Genomic DNA, 21,779 nt, shown 5'->3' on the forward strand with positions numbered 1-21,779 from the left:
CCTAGTACCATAGGGTTTGATGAGACCTCCAAGGGCCATCTATTCCAACCCCTTTCTTTCTGCCAGGCAGGAAAAGCACAATCAAAGCACCCCGACAGATGGCCATCCTGCCCCTATTATAATAATAATAGGATGTTGTGTGTTTTCCGAGGCTGCATGGACAATATATTCTAGCATCATTTTCTCCTGACTTTTCACCTGCATCTGTGGCTGGCATTGCAAAATTGAGGGGGAGCATGACTTCCCTGGACCTAAGCACTAGACTCTAAGCCAGGGGTCCTCAAACTTTTGAAGCAGAGGGCCAGTCCACAATCCTCCAGACGGTTGAGGGGCCAAATTATCATTTGAAAAAAAATTACGAACAAATGCCTATGCACACTGTACATGTCTTATTTGTAGTGCAAAATAGCAACAACAACAATGAAAGAACAATACAATATTTAAAAATGAAAACAATTTTAACCTACATAATCCTATCAGGATTTCAATGGAAAGTGTCCGAAGTCTAAAATTAATTATATATTTCCTGCATTTATTTACTACATTTATATCCCACCCTTCTCACCCTGAAGGGGACTCAGAGCATGTACATACAATATATTATATTATTAGCATAGCACAATATTAGCATTATATATTACTATATTGAACTATACCACTATACTGTAATATTATATGTAATATATAACATATAATTGATATTATTATATGGTATTACTATTAGTATTATATTGTATAGCATAATATTACTATCAATATTATATGTATATACAATATATTATATTATTAAAACTGATATAAAAATATTATATTATAAAACTGCGGGTGGGGGCCAGGTAAATGACCTTGGAGGGCCGCATCCAGCCCCCGGGCCTTAGTTTGGGAACCCCTGCTCTAAGCACACTAGACTCATCTCTAATCTGTTAAGAATGCCGCTCAGTATTTCCATCATTTTTTGGAAGTCCAGAATGCGTGTTTGACACATAATAATAATACTAATAATCATCATTGAATCATCCAGTCCGACCCCCTTCTGCCAGGCAGGGAAAGCACAATCAAAGTACCCCGACAGATGGCCATCCAGCCTCTGTTAAAAAGCCTCGAAGGAAGGAGCTTCTACTAGACTTTGAGGCAGAGAGTTCCACTGCTGAACAACTCTTCTTACGGCCAGGAAGGTCTTTCTAATGTTCAGTGGAATCTCCTTCCCTGCCATTTGAACCCATGGCTCCACTGAGTCACATTCTCCAGGGCAGCAGAACGCAAGCCTGCTCCCTCTTCCTTACAACATCCTTTCACATATTCATACATGGCTCCCTACATGTCTCCTCTCAACCTTCTCTTGTGCTTGAGACTGCTGGTCTGTGAGGATGGTGCCTGTGTGATTCTTATGGGCTCACTGACCTGTGTCTCCCTTCTAGGCAGAGGTGATCATGAATTACCATGTGGGGGAAACGGTGTTGTCCCTCCAGAAGACCACCCTGATCCCCGGAGGCTCCGAGTCCCTGGTCTACACCACTCTCTCAGGAGGCATCGGCATCCTGGTCCCCTTCACGTCACATGAGGTGAGAGGCAGCCCAGCGCACGTCCCAGGCCCTTCTGCCGTGGCCTGCAGTTGTGGAAATCATCCGGGAAAAAATTGGCCTTTTCCCAGCAGTAAGGGATCTCGAAGCCAACATCTGGGGTCGCTTCCTTCTGGGAAAAAAGCTGCTCTCCCTTGACCCTGATGTGGCCAAAGGGTCACCAAAAACGTGCTGAAACTGTTCTGCTATTTGGAGAGCTTTTGGGATTTTTTAAATATAGTGATCATTTTGGGGATACTTCCACCATCCTGGTCTAAAGGTAGGCTGTTCCCCCACCCCACCAAAAAAAAAAATACTTGAGAACCTCTCCTCAGAGCCCCCCTCCCAGAAGGAGTGTTGTGGTTGAGAAACACAGAGCAAGAGGCAGAGGACAGACTCAAGATGGGGCTGGACCAGATTGTGCTGCTGGGAATCCGGCATGGTTTTTCACGGGAGAGGATAACACTGTGTAACAAAATTTGGAAAATGTTCTGTTCCTGGTTTGAAAGTGTACTTCTTTAATTGTGTGGTCCTTTGAAAATAGTTGTTCAACTTCAGAAACTTGGTTGTTTTTGCGGCTGCCACAAACTAGATTGAATGGGTTGAGACTCGATAAGAGATTCATTGGGAAATGGGAGCAAAATGTGCTGCAGGAGGTCCCACCTTTGTACATGTTTTTTATGATAGAACCAATTAGGAAATGACAGTCATAGTGCTGCATAGTATAATCCAGCAAAATGCCTTGGGGTTCCTTTCAGGATCACGACTTCTTCCAACACGTGGAGATGCATCTCCGGTCGGAGCACCCCCCTCTGTGTGGCAGGGACCACCTCAGCTTCCGCTCCTACTACTTCCCTGTCAAGGTAGGCCTTTCTCTGTCAAAGTGTTGCCTTGCCTGCTCCCTGCTTTGGTCTTTTCCGTCAGTCAGAGCAGGAACCAGCGTCAGAGCGCATTGTGGGTAATCTGCAGTTGGACCAATTGCACCCCCACCCCAAATCCCTCTTTGGTGTCCAAACCCACCCACAGAAGCCCTGGCTTTACAATTGAGATCCAAAGGGCCAAGTCTGAGCTACTCTCCTCCCAACTTCCTAGGCCAGTGATGGCGGACTTTTTAGAGACCGAATGTCCAAACTGCAACCCAAAAACCTCATCGAATGACAACTCCCAGGATTCCAGATCAGTGGTATCAAACTGCTGTGTTGACTTGAGTCTAATGTGCCATTGAATCTAGTGCACACACCAATTTTCAAAATTCTGAAACCAGAGGAGCTCCACTGTCTGAGACTGTAACCCATGCATAGGCAAACTTCTGCCCTCTAGGTGTTTTGGACTTACAACTCCCACAGTTCCTAACAGCCGGTTAGGAATTACGGGAGTTAAAAGTCCAAAACACCTGGAGGGCCCAAGTCTGCGCATGCCTGCTGTAACCAAATGGCCCCCATTTCCAAGACCAAAACAGTCCCTTCCCGGGCTGCAGTGCCGCTCCGTATTAATAGCTTTCAAGCCCAGAAGCTTAGTCTGCTGGATGAGCCAGGCTTTTAACCCGCTCAACCTCTTTCTTCTCCCAGAATGTGATCGACGGAGACCTCTGTGAGCAGTTCAACTCCATGGAACCCAACAAGCAGAAGAATGTCTCCGAAGAGCTGGATCGGACCCCTCCAGAGGTCTCCAAGAAGCTGGAGGACATTCGCACCCGCTACGCCTTCTGAGCAGGGCCTCTTTGCAGGAGTTTGGCCAGGACTGTCTCTCCTTACGGCTTGAGGAGTATTTGTCGAGTCCCTTTCCCCCCTCCTTTGCCCTCAGAGTCTCTGCACTATCTCGTGCACCCCTTGCGTGCCCGGTTCCGGAGCCTTGGCCCTTTCAGGGATAACTGGGAACGTCTTTTCTGCAGAGGCTTGGAAAGGCGGCATCATCCCTGCCCCGGATAGCAGAGATTCCATGCCCATCCTATGCGCTCCTTCTGAGACTGTGAAGAGGCCCAAAGGGCTGTGAGGAAGGTGTGACAGGACCCCAGAAGTGTTTGAAGGCCATACCCAATTCAGGGTCCGAGGTAGCCTCTGATTTTTTTTTATCTTTGTTGTAAATATTGTCTAGTACCTCATTAGTCTTTACCAGCTGTAGAGACCACCTGGTCCAAAGACATTTGGTTTTTCATTTAAAAGAGCATGGCTTCTGCATTAAAGTTTGGCCAGCAACTCTGTTAAGATGACCGATTCCTGGCAGGCAGAGGGGGTCAAGGGCAACTGTGGAGGTGTGTAAGAAAGGAAGGGTGATGTGGGAGCAGGAGGAGGGACACAGGCCTCTTGAAAACCAGGGACCCCCCTCCCTTTAACCCCAAAGCACCTACGGCCACCCACCACACAATTCCATGTGGGTCCTGCCCTCCTCCACTTCTATTCTATTCAAATGCTGCCACTTGCAGGAGATCTTTCTGTCCTTCCTGGCTCTGCTTTTCCTTCTTGAGTCTGTCATCGTCCTCCCTCCCATTCTTCCTCCTTCTCTCCCTTTCTTGCATCTCTCCCTCCAGTCCTTAGTCCATCTCTTCCATCTATCCTTCCCTCTTTCCTTCCTTTCTTCCTCCCTTTCTCCCTATTGGTGTAAAACATTCCTCTGGAAGCAGAGCCTGGCTGTTCAAGTGAATTGAGGACCCAAATCCCCTTCCAGGGCTGCAGGAAACGGACCCTTCTGAACAAACAAGCAGGCTTTCCCTTGGAGTTTTTTGGCTCTTTCACAAAAGGGCTCTTTTTCCTGGGAGGCTTCCAGTTCTTTGGAAAGCGTGGAGCCCTGGGAGGAAGGCCTGCTTGTGTCCAATGTTCTGGGCCGCGTTCCCTGGGAGAGGAAAGGAGCTCAAACAATGGGGTTCTACCCCAAAGGCCGGATGTTGGGATCCCTCCATTCTTTCCCTGCTGCCTATTATTCTGAACAGTGTGTCATTTTTTCCGTCAAAGGAAGCCGCTGGAGGCATTTAAGGGATTCTGGGCTCCAGCGCCATCATTTTGATGAAGCCCAGGCCAGGTAATGATGAGTTAGGGCTTCTTCCAAGAGGATCTCCTGACTGCAAGGGATTAATGCCACAAACAGCAACTTGTCATTTTGCAAACACAGGTATTTCCCGCTAAAGGACTGCTTCCTTGTTGAAAAGGGGCCCTTGGAGAAAACCTAGGAAGGGAGAAGAGCCTTCTGCATTAAGTACAGTACGACTTTTATTAATACTGGAGTCTTCACAGTGCATTTGTTACTTGTAGCAGTGACTATTTTAAAATGAAGGCAGGAGGAGGGATAGTTATTTTTCTTAAGAAAGTTCTCTTGGGGGAAAAGGGCCAGAACACAGTTGGGACGGCTAGAGAAAATAAATTAGAGCAAAGAAGAGGAACAAGTTAACAGCACCAGAATTGTTACATCAGTCGAAAAGACAAATTTTAAAGGGTTTTCTTTCTCCCCTCTGTACAAAAGAAAAAACAAAACAAAACAGAAAATTAAAAAGCCAGACACAAGTATTTGTCACACGGGGTCACAGTCATTCCCGGGATGACGGCCGAAGGGAGGAAGGCCGTTGGGGCCGAGTCTTTATCGCAGGAGAAGAGAGCGAGACACCCGACACACAGAGACAGGCACACACGGACAGACATACGTGACCGGGATGTGGGGCTATGTACAACGGGGCCAGGCCCTTCTGCGGTGCCTCTAGGTGGGCGGCCAAGAGGGAGGGAGGAAGCCACAGGCAGGCACGCTTCCTGGGGAGAAGGAGTTACAGACATCGGACTTGCTAACGACTCAGGGTTAGGAACAGGAAGTGAGAATGCTTCCCCTCAGAAGGGAAATTCACTCTAGAAAGAGCTACTATTATCGTGGGGAAAATTATTATCCAGGTCTCCACTGGAGCTTTGTCCACAGTCCTTGTTTCCACAACAAGCCACATTTTCCAAAATCCAATGATTACTGAGTCAGAAAGTGAGGTGGAATTTCCTGAACGGGGCACAGACAGCAAAGGAAATTCCACAGGGGTCTTCACACTTTCCCTATGTCATCCTATATTTCTGGAGTTTCAATAAAGAAATGTCCTGTTCCAACTTATACAAATTCAACTTAAGAACAAATCTACAGAACCTGTCTGGTTTGTAACTTGGGGTCAGATGGCCCGTCCTACTGCTCCGTGGCCCTGCTGCCCCTTTTCCTATGATCTCCGTCCAGCCCCGATTACCCCCTTGAGGCCCAAAGAACGGGCCTCTGCATTTAGAGTCGGCCTTGTGCCGAAGGAGTGCTCTGCCACAACACAGTCCAGCATCTGAGCAAGTTGAAGCCTTTCCCACAGGGCTGCTTCCCCAACATGGTTTTAAGAGCCATAAAGCCAAGGGGTGCCTGTCCCTTTGCTTCCTCCCAAGGTGCCTTTGGCCTAAAGCAGGAGAGGCCGGGAGCCCATTGTCACAGGAAGGAGCAAAAGGGCGAGGGATGCTGGCGAGCTGTCTCTCCTTTTCCCAGCAAGGCATCACTGGGCTTCCTTCCTGGACCAGGCAAGGAAAGGCCTGCCTTCTCTCGCAACCGCCTCACTTCTTCTCAGGGCCCCTCCCTCCCTATCTCTTTTCTCCCATCAACACTTTCCTTTTGCCAACAGTGGACTGAACTCCCAAGGAGAAGACCTCGTCTCTTCCAGAAAGACTTGCGGCTCATCCAGGACCCTATCCAATCCCTGGGCTCCGCTTTTCCTTGTTACTTCCTCACTTTTCTGAAACTCAACCTACTCAAACTCTTTTGTACCTTCAGTGTCACTTTTCCCCAAACAAAATCAACAATGTTCCCAATTCGGAAGTCTAACAAAACAGCAAAATACTGATTCCTGCCACAACTTGTGTCCTGCAGGGACCAGCAGACAGCCACCCAGCAGCACAGGCAGAAAGGAAGGAGACTCGCACACGTTTCCTTGACTTTAGAATCACAGAATCTTAAAGCTGGAAGAAACCTCAAGGGTCACCCAATCCGGCCCTTCTACCAATGCAGGAAGACGCAGCCAAAGCACCATTGAGAGATGGCCATCCAGGCTCTGCTTCAGAACCACAGCCTGCGGAGGCTCCACTGCACTCCGAGGCAGCAACCTATCCCACTGTCAAACAGCTCCAACCGTCAGGATTTTTTTTCTCATGAGAAAAAAAGGTTGGCTACCAAGACATTTGTTGTTTTCACATTTTTGGATTTGTTTCTATTTAAAAAACCCTCATTTGCGCAAAAAAAAGTTTTTGTGCAGAAAACGTTACAGTCCTTTGTGCAAAATGCAGTTTTCTGTGCAAGAACGGTATTCATTGTGCAAATGACTTTGGCAAATTCAAGTCCCAACGCGTGAAACCCCAAATGTGCAAAAACAGTTTCTTGCCGTCCTACCTGCAGGCAACACAACACTGAAAAGCTCCTTTTTTGCAACTCTTCTGCATCTCCTCCTCTGTTGCCCTTAACTCCAGCTTCCCTGGGAACCGAAGTTGCTCCTGCCATCGGCCCAAACCTCATTCGCCTGGGGCTTGGCAAACCCCTTCAGCAAAGGCTAGGCAAGAATGAAGACGGCGCCTTTGCCGTCACCCAGTCGCCCCTCATTCTGCAACGAGCCAACTCCAAACACCCTGGAGCCCCGTCAATATGTCCCCAACTATTTTCCATGATCAGTAACTTCTATGAGTACCAAGCAAGGATGCTTTTGATGGCATCCCTTTGGGCCTACCTGTGCCAGCCGAATGAAAGGTAAACTCTGGAAAAGGGACCCTGGTTTCCACACAGACCACCAGCAGCACAGCGGGGACCTACCTTCCTGGCACCATTTGCAACACACCTGCTCTGCCCTTGGACAAGATCAGCCAATACTCTCCCTTGAGCTGCCCTGTCTTCCAGTTGTGCAACCCTATGAGTCTGCTTCCTCTGTTCGGCTCACACAGAAGACCCATCCTCATCAACCCACATGGCACATCTGAATGCTCCCTCCCTCTGCATATTCCAGAGGTGCCCCAGGATTTCTCCACTGCTGCCAGAGCAAGGAGACCAAGGCCCGATACCAGGGCAGCCTTGGAAAGAGAGGCACCGAAATTTGTCCTTGGCTTCCTGCACAACTGCCAACAGAAACGTGCACCCTCCCTTCAGACACAGCCATTGCCAGTGTGAAAGGGAGGAGGCCCTTGCTTGCAAAATGCAACAGGGAGCTCCGCCGTTGCCGCCGTGAGACTCTTTGCAATGGGCCAGTGGTTCTGCCTACAAATGGTGCATTATGCATGCCCACACACACACACACTCCAGCCACAAGGCCTGACCTCCAGCAGCTGTTTCACTGGACTGGCTGCTTGCAATCTTCCTCTGAAGCAGCTCATACAAAAGAGAGACAGAAAATGCATTGATGAGACAGAGAACAATGGCCAGGGAGGGTCCAGCGGGAAACTGGCCAGATACTGCTTGGATGGTTCGTTGTTCAGAGTTCTTCCATGGGGAATGTGAGCTGCCTGGAGCCATTGCAGCCCACATGGCATGCCACAGAGGCATCTGCTAAATCCCATCCTGGCCCTGGCCCCTTTTCCGCACACACACAGACACAGACGGGAAGGAGAGGCGGAACCAGGGAGGAAGGAGGGGGCGGCTTCTGAAGGCCAGAAAGGTGCAGACAGGGAAGGGCCCCAGCAGGAGGAAACAGGCTGTAGGAAGCAAGATCCGCATCCAGGTCAGTGCTGTTAGCCAAGATGGGTTGAGGCTTAGCCTCCTGCAACACAACACAACTTGGTCCTTGGCGGCTCAACGGTCCTCCTCCGCCTGCCGCTCCTCATCGTGGCCCTGCTGCCTTGGCACCGATGCTGCTGCTCCTCCTCTCCGGCCGAGGGGGAGGCGAGAGGCCCGGCGGCTTCATCACAAAAAGCGGGGGGCTGACCGGTCGTTGGTGATGGTCCTGCGGAGGCGCACCCCACGCCGGATGGCCACCAGCATGTCTTCGGTGGGAGGGTCCTCGGCAGAGGCGGCCGGTGGGGGGCTGGGGGTCTCTTCCTGGGGCCCTGGGGCGCGGGAGAAGGCCGCTGCCGTGGGCGTCATTGCTGTGGCGGGGAAGGGGAACTGCCCCTCCCCCAGGGCGTGGGCGCTGGCCACCAGCTCCCCGATCTTCTCCACCAGGCTGTGCCGGTTGGCGGCCAACTGCTGCTCCTCCTCTTCGGCCGAGAGGGGCCTCCCGCCCCCCGCAAACACCACCATCTCCGCGGCGGAAGGGCCCCCTCCACCGCCACCACTGTGGCCCCAGGCCGTGTTGGGCAGGCTCAGCCGTTTGGGAGAGGCCTTGGCAAACTCCATGGTGGCGGCGGTGGCGTCCATGTCAGTGTAGAACACGCACTCCTCGCTTCCCACCCGGACGGGCCCCGTGAAGCCCGTGCAGGAGTCCGGCACCGTGGGGGTCTTGACAGGGACGATGGGTGGCCGGATGGGGATGGGGCCGGCGTTGGAGAGTGTCCGCCGGACGGTGGGCTTGGTGGAAGGCGTGCGGCGGATGGTGGCCACCCCGGGGGGAGCGCCAGCTGCAGAGGCAGCAGAACCAGAGGGCAGGCCGGCAGTGGAGGCGGGCCGCTTGGTCTGGATCATGCGCCGGTAGTTCTGGGCGATGTTGCTGTTGCGTGGGATGGTGGAAGAGCGGTCGAACTCACTCTGGCTCTCCCCTTCGACGTCACCATTCACCGAGTAGCAGTCAAAGTCAGAGCCTGAGGAAGACAAAGCCAAGAGCTCTGCAAAGGAACGCAAACCTTACCAAAACGGGAAACATTCACCCAGTTTTGGCTCAAGGAATAGCCCTGGTTTTGCTACATGATAACACCACATGAAGTTAAAAACATATCTTCCAATCCTAGGCCTAACAGTTGCAAGAGGCCTTCTGAAGCTGCTCCAATCTGGACATTAAAGTCCCCACATATGAGAACAAGTGTCTTGGGAACTTTCAAGTGTATCTGTTCTAACAGAAAGATTAAGTCCTTCCATATTTTGGGAGTCACTAGAAGACCATCGGGAGGGAGACAATAATATTTTATACAAAAAATATTGCCCATATCTGTATTTGCACTGGAGAAAGACAATTACAGTAGAGTCTCACTTATCCAACACTCGCTTATCCAACGTTCTGGATTATCCAACAAATTTTTGTAGTCAATGTTTTCAATTCATTGTGATATTTTGGTGCTAAATTCATAAATACAGTAATTACTACATAGCATTACTACGTATTGAACTACGTTTTCTGTCAAATTTGTTGTCTAACATGTTTTGGTGCTTAATTTGTAAAATCATAACTTAATTTAATGTTTAATAGGTTTTTCCTTAATGCCTCCTTATTATCCAACATTTTTGCTTATCCAACATTCTGCCGGCCCGTTTATGTTGGATAAGTGAGACTCTACTGTATTTTGCAAACCAAGTTCTGCCACTGCTGAGAGAGTTGTTCAGCAGTGGAACTCTCTGCTCTGGAGTATGGTGGAGGCTCTTTCTTTGGAGGCTTTTAAACAGAGGGCAGAAGGCCATCTGTCCGGGGTGCTTTGAAGGAGATTTTCCTGCTTCTTGGCAAAATAGGGTTGGACTGGATAGCCCGCGAGGTCTCTTCCCGCTCTAGGATTATATGATTTCATGACACCCAGTCCCTCAAAGCCAACCCTGCTGTGGGCCGTGAGTGTCTTTCCCCCCCACCATCCTGCCCACCTTGGGAGGGGATGGTGTCCTCGGAGCAGGAAGGGGTGGTGGTCTGGGTGCTGTATCCGCTGGAGTACTGCAGGGAATCCCGGCTGCTCTTCTGGTGCTCCAGGCTCAGCCCGCGCGTCAGGACCATGGCCAGGTCGCTGGCTGCTGGAGAGACCTCTTCTCCATGCTGAACGGGAGAGAAGGAGCCCGGTGAGGCAAAGGCAGGGCCCCTTCCCCACAAATACACCCCAGCTCCATGCAGGAGCCCACTCCACTCCAACACTGACTTCGGAGCAAGTGCCGCCTCCCAATTCATAGAATACAATAGAATAACTTTATTGTCATTGTACATTGTACAACAAAAACAAAACCCCCATCTCTCCATACTCTCACCACCACCGCACAGCCCCCAATGCCATTTCAATGCAAAGCCATGGAATTCAATATAGCCACAGCTCTAGGAAAAAAGTTGTCTCTATTATTATTATTATTATTATTATTATTATTATTATTAAACTTTATTTGTACCCCGCTAGCATCTCCCGAAGGACTCGATGCGGGTTACAAAGGCCAAGGCCTCAACACACAATATAACAATGCAAAACAAAGGCAAATTAAAACAATTAAAACAGTATAAACAACAAGCAGTAAACATTACGCTAAAACACAATAAAACTGGGCCGGGCCAGAGTAATGGGTACAAGATTAAAATTGCTGATGTGACAGGTGAAATATAAGGCTTATAGGGCAAGTACAGGGTGCGATATGCAATCTAAGTTCTAATAAAGTGCTTATAGGACTTGGTATTGGAGATTTCCTATTAATCTGGGAAGGCATATTGGAACAGCCAGGTCTTCAAGTTCTTTCTGAAGACTGCCAATGTAGGGGCCTGTCTGAGTGTTTGTCCTTGCCTTTGTCACCCCGTACCTTCTGCCAGATGGCAATAAGATATTGTAAGTAAGAATCAGGCCCTCGATCTCCTTTTTCAAAGTTCCATTGTGAGCCACATCCATGTTTTTTCCTTGTAAATTTTGCTCTCCCTTTTCCCCAGGAACTGGGCATGGAGAGCCTTCTTCTATCCAGTTTTCTCTTTTGCCTTGCATTGTAGTTCTACAGTATCATTATTATTATTTTTTCTCTTTTTTTTAAAAAAAATATTTTATTGGACTTTTAATCTTATAAAATAAGTTTACAACGAAAGAGTGAGAACATTTTGATTGTATAGAAAGTAGGAATACAAGGGAAAAGAGGCTGAGAAAAAAGGGGGAAAGATATATGCATGTGCAGTAGAGTCTCACTTATCCAACACTCGCTTATCCAACGTTCTGGATTATCCAACACATTTTTGTAGTCAATGTTTTCAATACATTGTGATATTTTGGTGCTAAATTCGTAAATACAATAATTACTACATAGCATTACTGCGTATTGAACTACTTTTCCTGTCAAATTTGTTGTATAACATGATGTTTTGGTGCTTAATTTGTAAAATCATAACCTAATTTGATATTTAATAGGCTTTTCCTTAATGCCTCCTTATTATCCAACATATTTGCTTATCCAACATTCTGCCGGCCCGTTTATGTTGGATAAGTGAGACTCTACTGTATATATATATAAAAAGGAGATTCTACCTAAAGATTGTGAATTCTCAAAAAAGAAAAAAAATTAAAAGGTTGACTTCCTTCTTACTTTATATATATAGACCTCTCATTTGTTGAAAGTATGCAATCTCAAGGAATAGAAGAAGGCAGAGGGGAAGCAGAATTGAAACAAGAATATATGGACTGGATTATTATTATTATTATTATTCTATAATGTGTATTGGGGATGGCCTTTAGTTTCGTTGTACAATGTACAATGACAATGATTCAATTCCTGTTGCCTGGGACATTCTGAGTGCAGCAGACTGCAGCTGGGTGTGCACAGAGAAACGGAGGCGCCAAGCTCACTGCACATGAAAAGCCCTCCCCTCTGGCCACTTTTTGCCCGTCCGTACCTTGGCGGCGATGGAGGCCGGGGACATGCGCGGGCGGTGCAGCCCCGCCTCCTCTAAACCGAGACCCGCGTAGACCAGCGGCTGGGAGGGGCCCATCTCGGCCTCGCGAAGGTGCTCCACGCGGTCCTTGCGGCGCTGCTGCAGCACACCGGCCCCCGGCGTCTCGTAGAAGCTGGCCTTGGACCAGTCCTGCAAGAGACGGAGGGAGGGGCCCCGTCGGACGGCAGAAGGGCCAAGGGCAGGACAGGGAGGGTGAGTGGGTTGTGTGAATGGAGGGGGTTTGGGGAGGGATGGCTGGAGGGGGCAGGATGATGGCACAAGGCTGCCTGAGACCCCATTGGGTTTGATGGGACGGAGCGAGACACAAGTGTCCTTTCCTTGCCTCAAAACGCTCCGCGGAGAAGCTGAAGTGGCAAGTGTTGGGATTCACCCTGGACTACTCAAGTCTAAATGTAGTCAGATAGATGATAGAGTTAGATTGAGGGAATCCTTTCCCCATTTCCAAAGCATGCCTAGATAGGATTCACCATTGTTTCTTGCTTCCCATCCTATTTAGGTCAGCCCAGCCTTTGATGTTCCTAGAAATATGATCTCTCCTAGGGCTTTGATGTAACTTCCCCAATTTGGTCCTTTGGAATGTTTATGGCCCTAGAGAAGAAGTGACCCATGAGGCTTGGTCGCCATTCCAGCTTCCTGCTTTGTTCCAGAGAGGACGCACCTCTGTCCTCTAATAGCCAAGATGTAGTTATCTACAGAGCTTTGTTATTTTAATCCGTCTATGCGTATTAGTTCAGGATAGACTAGCTAGATAGGTCCTAACCTTTTCTATCCTTCAATGGATTTCTTTTTACCTCAATAAATGCTTTTAAACTTTAAAGCTAACTTTGCATCCCTTTTGCCTTCCTGATGACGCAGAGGCCTTCCAAACTCACATCCGTAAATCTCACGCTGCTGTAATTCTTTACTCTGCTATTTTAATGGGAATTTACCTCATAAAGAGGGTGATTAGAGCTTAACGGCTCTTCCATTCCCAACATGGCAAAAACACGCATGGGCAAACTTGGGCCCTCCAGGTGTTTTGGACTCCAACTCCCACAATTCTAACAGCCGGTAGGCTGTTAGGAATTGTGGGAGTTGGAGTCCAAAACACCTGGAGGGCCCAAGTTTGCCCATGCCTGGGCAAGAAGCAAATGCAGGGCCTTCTTTGCATGAAAGGGCTCATCCCAAAAGGCCACCCTACTCGGATCCGCACACATTATTTGCCGATACATCACATAGTCCTAGACACTTGGGGAGTGTCTGGCATAGCGATCCTGGCTGCTGTGTACTAATCTTGTTGTGTATCAAATAATAATGTTTATTTATACCCACTATTTCTCTCAACAAAGACTCAAAGCTGCTCCCATCGTTTTGGGCATTTTGAGTGCTCTGTATTTCAATCTGTATTTCCGGGGCCAGTATCTGCTGGGGAACACCATGGATGGCAGGAGAGCCAAGGGCCGCCCTCCCGGGGCCTGGCCCTCCCCCTCTGCCATTCTGGACTGGAGACCTGTCTGGGGGTCCCTCCTGCGTGCCCCCACGAGCCCCTCCCTCCCCTCCCTCATCTTTTGGGGTCCCAAATCCGGGCTCCCAGGAGAGGCGCCTGCAGGATACACACCAGGCTCAGGCTTCTCCGGGAGCTTCCGTCGGTCCTGGTGGCCGGGTGGGCTGCGCTCAGGGGTTTCCACTGAAACACACCAAGGGACCACGGTGGTGAAGCAGCCCAGAGCCTGGCGCCCGGAGCGAGGCAGAGCCGAGAGGGAGCCAGAACCACAGAAAGACCCCAGCAGCAGGCGGCCGAGCAGAGCGGGAAGAGGCAGCCCTTTGCTGTGCCGGGGAACTTCCGCTTCCCAAGAGAAGTGTGTCATGCAAGAGGCGGCAGGAGTGGCCTCGGATGTGAGAGGTTGGGATGCAGGAGGGGAGGAGGGGGGGGGGGGAGGAGGATGCCACTGATTCAAGCGCAACCTTTTGGGCAGCTTTGGAGCCCCTGACCCCCACCCCCTCCAAAAGAGCCAGGACTAACCGAGGTCGGGGAGTTGCACTCGCTAACAGACTGGCAGGTCTCTGAGGCCTCGGAAGACGCAGAGCTGGAGGACTTCTGCCAAGACACAGCGTCCGCGGAGTCGGAGGCAAGAGTGGCAGCAGCAGGAGAGGCAGTCAGAGAGCCATGTGCAGAGAAGGAAGAAAGAGAAGAGCAGCCGGTGAAGCAGAAGGGGAGCGGCAGCAGCAGCAGCGGGCAGAGAGGGAGCAGCCACGGCCTCCCTGGGGGCCACATCCGGGGCTCTGCTCCGGGCGCCTGAGGCTTCTTACCTGGCTGGTGATGTCGGAGGGCATGGGCGAGGGCGGCTTGGAGAACATGGCGTCCTGGGAGATGAAGCCAGAGTCATGGGAGGAGACGCTGGAGAGGCGGGTGTTGGCGTTGACCGGCTGTGCCAGGCTGCAAGGAGAGGAAAAAGAGAGTGAGCAAGGCGGCCGGGCTCCAGGGAGACCCCTCCAAGGTGGTGGAAGCTCCTTCCTTGGAAGCTTTTAAACCAGTGGTTCTCTGTCAGTGTGAGATTTGTGTAATGAGAGTGTTTAAATGTAATTTGTGCCATGCTTGCATTGCAGTCAGATTGCATCATCCAGAGTGTGTGATAGTCGGTAAAGAGTTAATCACTAATGAGCTATGATGACCTTGGTGTGTGGCTGGAACTAGGGAAGATCCAGACACAAGAGTATGTGAGAAGGGCGGAATATAAATGCTGTAAATAAATAAATAAATAATTAAATATGTGCATATCTATTGCATCAGTTCAGTCTGTCTTGAGTTCGAGTCGAGTTTGAGATCTGTTGGAGAACAGATCAGTCCTGTGTTTGTTTGTCGTCTGCAAGAGTCTGTTTGTGCTGTTTACTACTCCATTCAGTAAAGCTTTGTATACTGCTTTTACTGACATCTAGAAGAGTCGCTTCATTCTGCGCTCCATTGCTTTTCATACTACTACCGCTGCGCTGCAACACTCTGACATTCTCAACCTATTGGTCTCCAGGTGTATTGGCCTAAAATTCCCAGAAATCCCAGCTGTAAGGATTTCTTGGAGTTGAAGGCCAAAATACCTGGGGACCCACAGGTTGAGAACCACTGTTTTAAATAGAGCCTGGATGGCCATTTGTCAGGGATACTTTGATCGTTGGGCTGCTGTGAGGTTTCCCGGCTGTATGGCCATGTTCCAGAAGCATTCTCTCCTGACGTTTTGCCCACATCTATGGCAATGTGAATGTGTAATGTTATATTCTATTTATATGATATAATAAAAGAGAAAGCATGCAAAAGAGATAAGAGTCCTGCAGCCCCCAATGCTCACCTGCACATGCTGGACTTGCGGGATCCGGAGCTGCTGGGCGAGGAGGGGGGCGTCTGGTAGGACCAGCTGTAGTCGGAGCCCTTCAGGTCTTTGATCACCTGCAAAAGAGGCAGCGTCAGAATCGGGACCCATCTCTCTTACAGGGACAACCCTGGGCTCAAAGCGCTTTTCTGCCCCACACAATGCAAGCACAGTAGAGGAAAGGGGGCCTTGCAGAGCCTATGGAGCCCAGTCCCTGCAAGTGGGGCCTGGGACATGCTTGCATTGCCCTGGCAAGCCCGAGTTACAAACATCCACCTTACAAAGAACTCCTAGTTAGGAACGGGGCTCAAGCAACAGAAAGTCAGAGGAATCTTTCCCTCAGAAGGAAGGGAAATCCACTCCTGCAAGAGTTATTATTATCATGGGGAAAAGGGGGTCTCCACCACTGGAGCTTTATCTCAAATCCTTGTTTACACAACAAGCCACATTTTCCAAAATCCAATGATGACCAAAGTAGAAAGTCTTCTTAATAGGGGCACCAACTGCAAAGGAAACCCCACAGGGGGGTTAGCCATTCCCTATGCGATTCAAAGCTACTATATATGTATGTATGTGTGTATGTACACATGCACACGCACACATATATATATATGGGTGGAGTTACATTTTATAAATGTCCCTGTGAAATTTTCTGAACAGGGGTGCAGACAGCAAAGGAAATGCCACAGGGGTGTTCACCCTTTCCTATGCTTTCCAAAGTGAGAGATAGATAGATTCAAGTATAACTCCAGCTACATACACAAACACACACACACACACACACTTATACATCTGGAGTTATATTTGGAAAATGTCCCTGTTCCAACAAATTCAACTGAAGAACAAACCTACAGAACGTTATCTTGTTCGTCACTTGGGGACCACCTGTGTATATATGTGTGTGGATAGATAGATAGATAGATAGATAGATAGATAGATAGATAGATAGATAGCCTGGAGTTAGACTTAGAAAATGTCCCTCTTCTGACCTACATGCAAATTCATTTTAAGAACAAATCTACAGAGCCTCTCTTGTTTGTAATGTGGGGACTGCCTGTATATAAAACTAATACACACACACACACACACAGAACTTTTGGATAGTATATGGAAGAAAAAATACACACACACACACGTACATGCTGGAGTTACACTTAGAAAATGTCCCTGTTCTGACTTAGAAACAATTTCAACTTAAAAATAAACCTACAGAACCTGTCTTGTTTATATCTTGGGGACTGCCTGTATATAAAAATAATATATATCCATACATATCCTCACACACACACACACACACAGAAGTTTTGGATAGCAGAGGAAAGAGTGTATATAGATAGATAAATAGATAGGCTGGACTTAGAAAATGTCCGTGTTCAGCTTAAGAACAAACTTACAGAGCCTCTCTTGTTTGTAATGTGGGGACTGCCCTGCACCTTCTCTTATTTCTGTATTGTCCTCAGTGACCATCTGCCGCACAAAGTATGAACCCTTGTGAAGACCCCGTGGACCTTGCCCAGCCAGCCCTGCCCCGCACCTGTTCGCTGGCCAAGGGCAGCTTGTGTGGGTCGGCCGTCAGAACCACCAGGTCGTCAATGATGCCCTGCAGGTGGGTGATCTCCCCCAGCATGGTGATCTCTCCGTTCTGGGGAAAGAGGAAGGAAAGCATTAGAGAGATGAACTGCAACTCAGTTGGGTTTAGCTTTGCACTGCGCACAAGAGAGGGAAGGAATGCAAGGGCAGATCCAATGGTTGCGGCAGTGTTTTGCTCTTCAGCATCATGATAGTGGAGCACAACCACCATGTATGTCATTCACATATGTGTAGGTTTACATGAGGAAGAGTGTCGTCAAATCTTGGGAGCGTTGGGACCGCATCCCCTGAGTCACCAAAAGGAGCCCTGAGGCACGTCCCCTCAAGGCTTTTTAGTTTTCAATATGCTTTATGGGATTTTAGTTGAATTTTTTAAAAATACTAATGATATATAATTCTGTTGTAATGTGTATATATTTGTAGATTTTAAATTGTACTGAAATGTTTTTAATGGAAGCTGTTTTGAGTCTTCTTGTGGAGAGAAAAAGCAGGGTATAAATAAACGTAACAATAATAATAATAATAATCTTATCCTATTCAATTTGTCATCGATCCACTCCTTTGGGCTTCACGCAAATCTACCATTTGCCAAAATATACTACGGTATATAACAACAACAACAACAACGTAATAATAATAATAATAATAAATTTTATATAATACCAATAATAGAGGCATAGCTGCCTTGAGTCTCCTTGTGGAGAGAAAGAGCAAGGCATAAATAAGCATAATAATAATAATAATAATAATAATAATAATAATAATAATAATAATAATAAATTTTATATAATACCAATAACAGAGGCATAGCTGCCTTGAGTCTCCTTGTGGAGAGAAAGAGCGAGGCATAAATAAGCATAATAATAATAATAATAATAATAATAATAATAATAATACCAATAATAGATACGTAGCTGCTTTGAGTCTCCTTGTGGACAGAAAAAACGGGTTATATATAAACATAATAATAATAATAATAAAAATTCTAATACCAATAATAGATACGTAGCCGCTTTGAGTCTCCTTGTGGAGAGAAAAAATGGGTTATATATAAACTTAATAATAATAATAAATTCTAATACCGATAATAGATATGTAGCTGCTTTGAATCTCCTTGTGGAGAGAAAAAGCAGGGTATAAATGAGCATAATAATAATAATAATAATAATAATAATAATAATAATAATAATAATAATAATAATGTGACAGGAGGCTCCTCTGGTCCAAGAGAGACGGGGAAAGGGGAGGAAGCCCCAGAGGGATGGCCGCCGGTCTGAGACCTTAATCCAGGCTTGTACGGGTGGGCCAGAGCCTAATCCAGATTACTCTAATAGGATGATAGCTAAATTACTGAAATGAAGTAAGAGACTATCATCATGCTAGGGGTAGGTCTGTTCAGCCCTGGTGAGGTATAAAGGCTGAAGCTGGTATCTACCAGCATGAAAATGAACATTTCAAATGTGCATATTTTTTTACATATATGTGATATATTTATTTACGTCTTTTAATTTTTGGTTACTTTTTTGGCTAGTTATTATAAGTTTATATTGAGGTTGTTTTATTTTCTGTTTTTGATTAGAGGTTTAAAAATGTATACTATGTGATTATGTCTGTTTGAGTTACTTAAGGTTTTTTTGTTCATTTTTCTTGTTAGTTTGAAGTTGGGTTTTATATTGTTTGATGTGTTCTGTTTTGATTTAATTTGTTTATATGTCTTCTCGTTGGCACTGAATGTTTGCCATATATGTTGGAAACCACCTGAGTCCCTTTGGGAAGATAGGGCGGTCTACAAATAATTATTTGTAGTAATTATTTATATTATTTTTTATTTTTTATTATTGTTTCCTGTTTGTTTATTATAGCATTGTTGTTTGCCACTTTTGTTAGAAGCTGCCCTGAGTCCCCTCGGGGAGATAGGGCAGGGTACAAATAAAGTCTTATTATTATTATTATTATTATTACTACTACTACTCTCAAATTTGCAATTCTCTTTCTCTCCTCAAGGTAGATTTTGCCCTTCTTAAATAGAAATTATACAGTGATTATAACCCAGATTCATAACAATACAACAATGCTTTGGGTTTTGAAACGTAACCATCTCTGCTTTCAATACTTGTAATGCTCACCATAATTAATACCTTCTAATATTTGTTATGTGGCCAGTGAAGACAATATACAGTAGAGTCTCACTTATCCAACATAAACGGGCCGGCAGAATGTTGGATAAGCGAATATGTTGGATAATAAGGAGGCATTAAGGAAAAGCCTATGAAACATCAAATTAGGTTATGATTTTACACATGAAGCACCAAAACATCATGTTATACAACAAATTTGGCAGAAAAAGTAGTTCAATACGCAGTAATGCTATGTAGTAATTACTGTATTTATGAATTTAGCACCAAAATATCACGATATATTGAAAACATTGACTACAAAAATGTGTTGGATAATCCAGAACGTTGGATAAGCGAGTGTTGGATAAGTGAGACTCTACTGTATATATTTTGCCAGGTCTTCAGTGTGTTTAATCTGTCTGTTAATTGTGGTTTCTTTTGTTTGCTTCCACAGACTTGTTTTTCTTTCTTGTATTTTGTATTATTGTTATAAAACAATCCAGAAGGCACTTATGGAGGAGGTGAGGTTCAAAGCTGGGATGTAATTATCTTTTCAAATAAATTTTAAAAAGAAAGAAAACACCCTTGGTTTTTCCTATTTTGCGCAAGGGGCAGTGTTTGTCTCTCCCACTGCATCTAATAAGATTTCAGCATGCGTGCACTTTGGAATCCACAGTTGGTCTTCAAACCAAATGCCACAGATAACAAGGGTTGATTGCATTAAAAATGCCATGCAGAGAGGTGGGATGGGGTCTAGCAGATTGACGGGTGCCATAACAATAGTTCCAAATAGCACCACAGGCATTTGCCCTTAACTCTTGAGATGTTGTGAACCAGAACTCATGAGCCCCAAGGAGCTGTCTAAAGCTTACATCTGGCTATGAGAAGGGAGTGGCTATAGGGATTTCATTCCTAGGTTGGAAGCTCTATTGTGCATCTGATCTTTTTTGGGGGGAGATGGAGATGGACTCACGTACCACCACCGGCTGCAGGTAAGCAATGAAAGTGCAGAACCTCCCTCTCTCCTCGATGAGGGCCTTGCGCACGGCCTGCTTCTCCGTCTCCTCCAGGAGCAGGTACATGTCGTTGACGTCCTGCAGCGCGTTGTCCAGCTGGGGCTGCAGGTCCCCCTTCCCTGAAAAGGACACCGTCAGGCTGGGCAAGGACTCCGCTTCCCCCGCCAAGAGGGACAGGCCCACCCCAGAAAGTCACTCTCCAGGTTGGGGAGAAGAGCATTCATCCCTCCTGAAGCATCTTCCCCTGAGTGTTCTGTTCCCCTGAGTGTCCCCAGAAGACACACCAAAGGCAGCTCCTGGCTCTGCACTGCTCCCCTTTTCCACCCACTTGGCCCGTCCAGCAATGGGGCACTTTTGCCACCAGCAATACAAAGGGCATTGGCCCGGGGCTGTGGCGCAGACGGGAGAGCAATGAGTCACTGACCAGGAGGTCATAAGTTCGAGGCCTGCTCGGAGCTATGTTTGTTTGTCTTTGTCCTGTGTTAAAAAGGCATTGAATGTTTGCCTAATATGTGTAATGTTATCTGCCCTGAGTCCCCTTCGGGGTGAGAAAGAAGGGCGGAATATAAATGATGTAAATAAATAAATAAATTGGCTGATCAAAGGGCAGCAGCAGCCTTACTAGGAACATATAAAGGGGGTGACCCCCTTTGTTGAACAAAATGGATTCAAATTACAGGAAAGAAGATTTCATCTAAACATTGTGAAGAACATCCTTTCCATAAGAGGAGCTGCTCTGGCTCCGAGTCTGATGGAAATTCCCTCTTTGCAGTCTTTTAAGCAGAGCCTGGATGGCCATCTGTCGGGAGGGATTTGATTGTGCTTTTCCTGCAGTGCAGGCGGTGGGACTAGACAACCCTTGAGGTCTCTTCCAACTCTTTCTTTTCGTGTCAGGAGCAACTTGAGTTGCTTCTGGAATGAGAGAATTGGCCGTCTGCAAGGACGTTGCCCAGGGGACGCCCGGATGTTTTTGATGGGAGGTTTCTCCCATGTCCCCGCATTGAGCTGGAGCTGATAGCTCATCCGTGCTCTCCCCGGGTAGGATTCAAACCTGGCAGCTTTCAGGTCAGCAACCCAACCTTCAAGTCACGAGGCTTTAGTCCACTACGCCACCGGAGGCTCCAACTCTAGGATTCTATCATTCTTTTGCTGCCACCATAAATATCTTTCCTCCTTGCTGGTTATGGGCACGTTATTAAATGCAAGAGAAGGAATTGCAAACAAGAACTCCGACCCTGCCCCACATGCACCCAACCCTGTTGCAGTTCAAGCACCGGTGCCAGTCTATTTGCAAAGACATCTTACGCCCAGCGCGAGGAAGCAAACGGAGGGAGAGGCGCAGGCACTGGGCTGGAGGGGTCTGCCGAGGTGCAGCAGCCAAGGGCCATGTGCAAGAGAGAGGGGCCTTTGTCAGGAGGAACAAAGGCACCACC

At 47.3% G+C, this 21,779-nt stretch overlaps 2 protein-coding genes across 4 annotated transcripts in view; one reads left to right on the top strand and one right to left on the bottom strand.

Annotated features, from left to right (window-relative positions):
• Positions 1–3,759, top strand: part of sf3b3 (splicing factor 3b subunit 3) — a 28,422-nt gene extending 24,663 nt beyond the window's left edge. The window contains exons 24-26 of the mRNA XM_003227863.4: positions 1,419–1,562; positions 2,318–2,422; positions 3,128–3,759. Coding sequence (XP_003227911.1) covers positions 1,419–1,562; positions 2,318–2,422; positions 3,128–3,268 — 390 coding nt within the window. The 3' untranslated portion in view covers positions 3,269–3,759. The remainder of the gene's footprint in view (positions 1–1,418; positions 1,563–2,317; positions 2,423–3,127) is intronic.
• A 985-nt stretch (positions 3,760–4,744) lies between these two features.
• Positions 4,745–21,779, bottom strand: part of mtss2 (MTSS I-BAR domain containing 2) — a 44,000-nt gene continuing 26,965 nt past the window's right edge. Inside the window, exons 7-15 of one of the 3 annotated variants that reach the window (XM_062961678.1) lie at positions 20,308–20,465; positions 17,158–17,265; positions 15,603–15,700; positions 14,572–14,698; positions 14,285–14,359; positions 13,880–13,948; positions 12,223–12,411; positions 10,245–10,410; positions 4,745–9,259 (exon numbers count right to left, since the gene is read on the bottom strand). In XM_062961678.1, the coding sequence (XP_062817748.1) occupies positions 8,427–9,259; positions 10,245–10,410; positions 12,223–12,411; positions 13,880–13,948; positions 14,285–14,359; positions 14,572–14,698; positions 15,603–15,700; positions 17,158–17,265; positions 20,308–20,465 (1,823 nt within the window). In that variant the 3' untranslated portion in view covers positions 4,745–8,426. The remainder of the gene's footprint in view (positions 9,260–10,244; positions 10,411–12,222; positions 12,412–13,879; positions 13,949–14,284; positions 14,360–14,571; positions 14,699–15,602; positions 15,701–17,157; positions 17,266–20,307; positions 20,466–21,779) is intronic. The other 2 variants (XM_062961681.1, XM_062961680.1) reach the window with 2 other exon arrangements.

This window comes from Anolis carolinensis, unplaced genomic scaffold (assembly GCF_035594765.1).
Source record: "Anolis carolinensis isolate JA03-04 unplaced genomic scaffold, rAnoCar3.1.pri scaffold_9, whole genome shotgun sequence".
Classification (NCBI taxonomy): domain Eukaryota; kingdom Metazoa; phylum Chordata; class Lepidosauria; order Squamata; family Dactyloidae; genus Anolis; species Anolis carolinensis.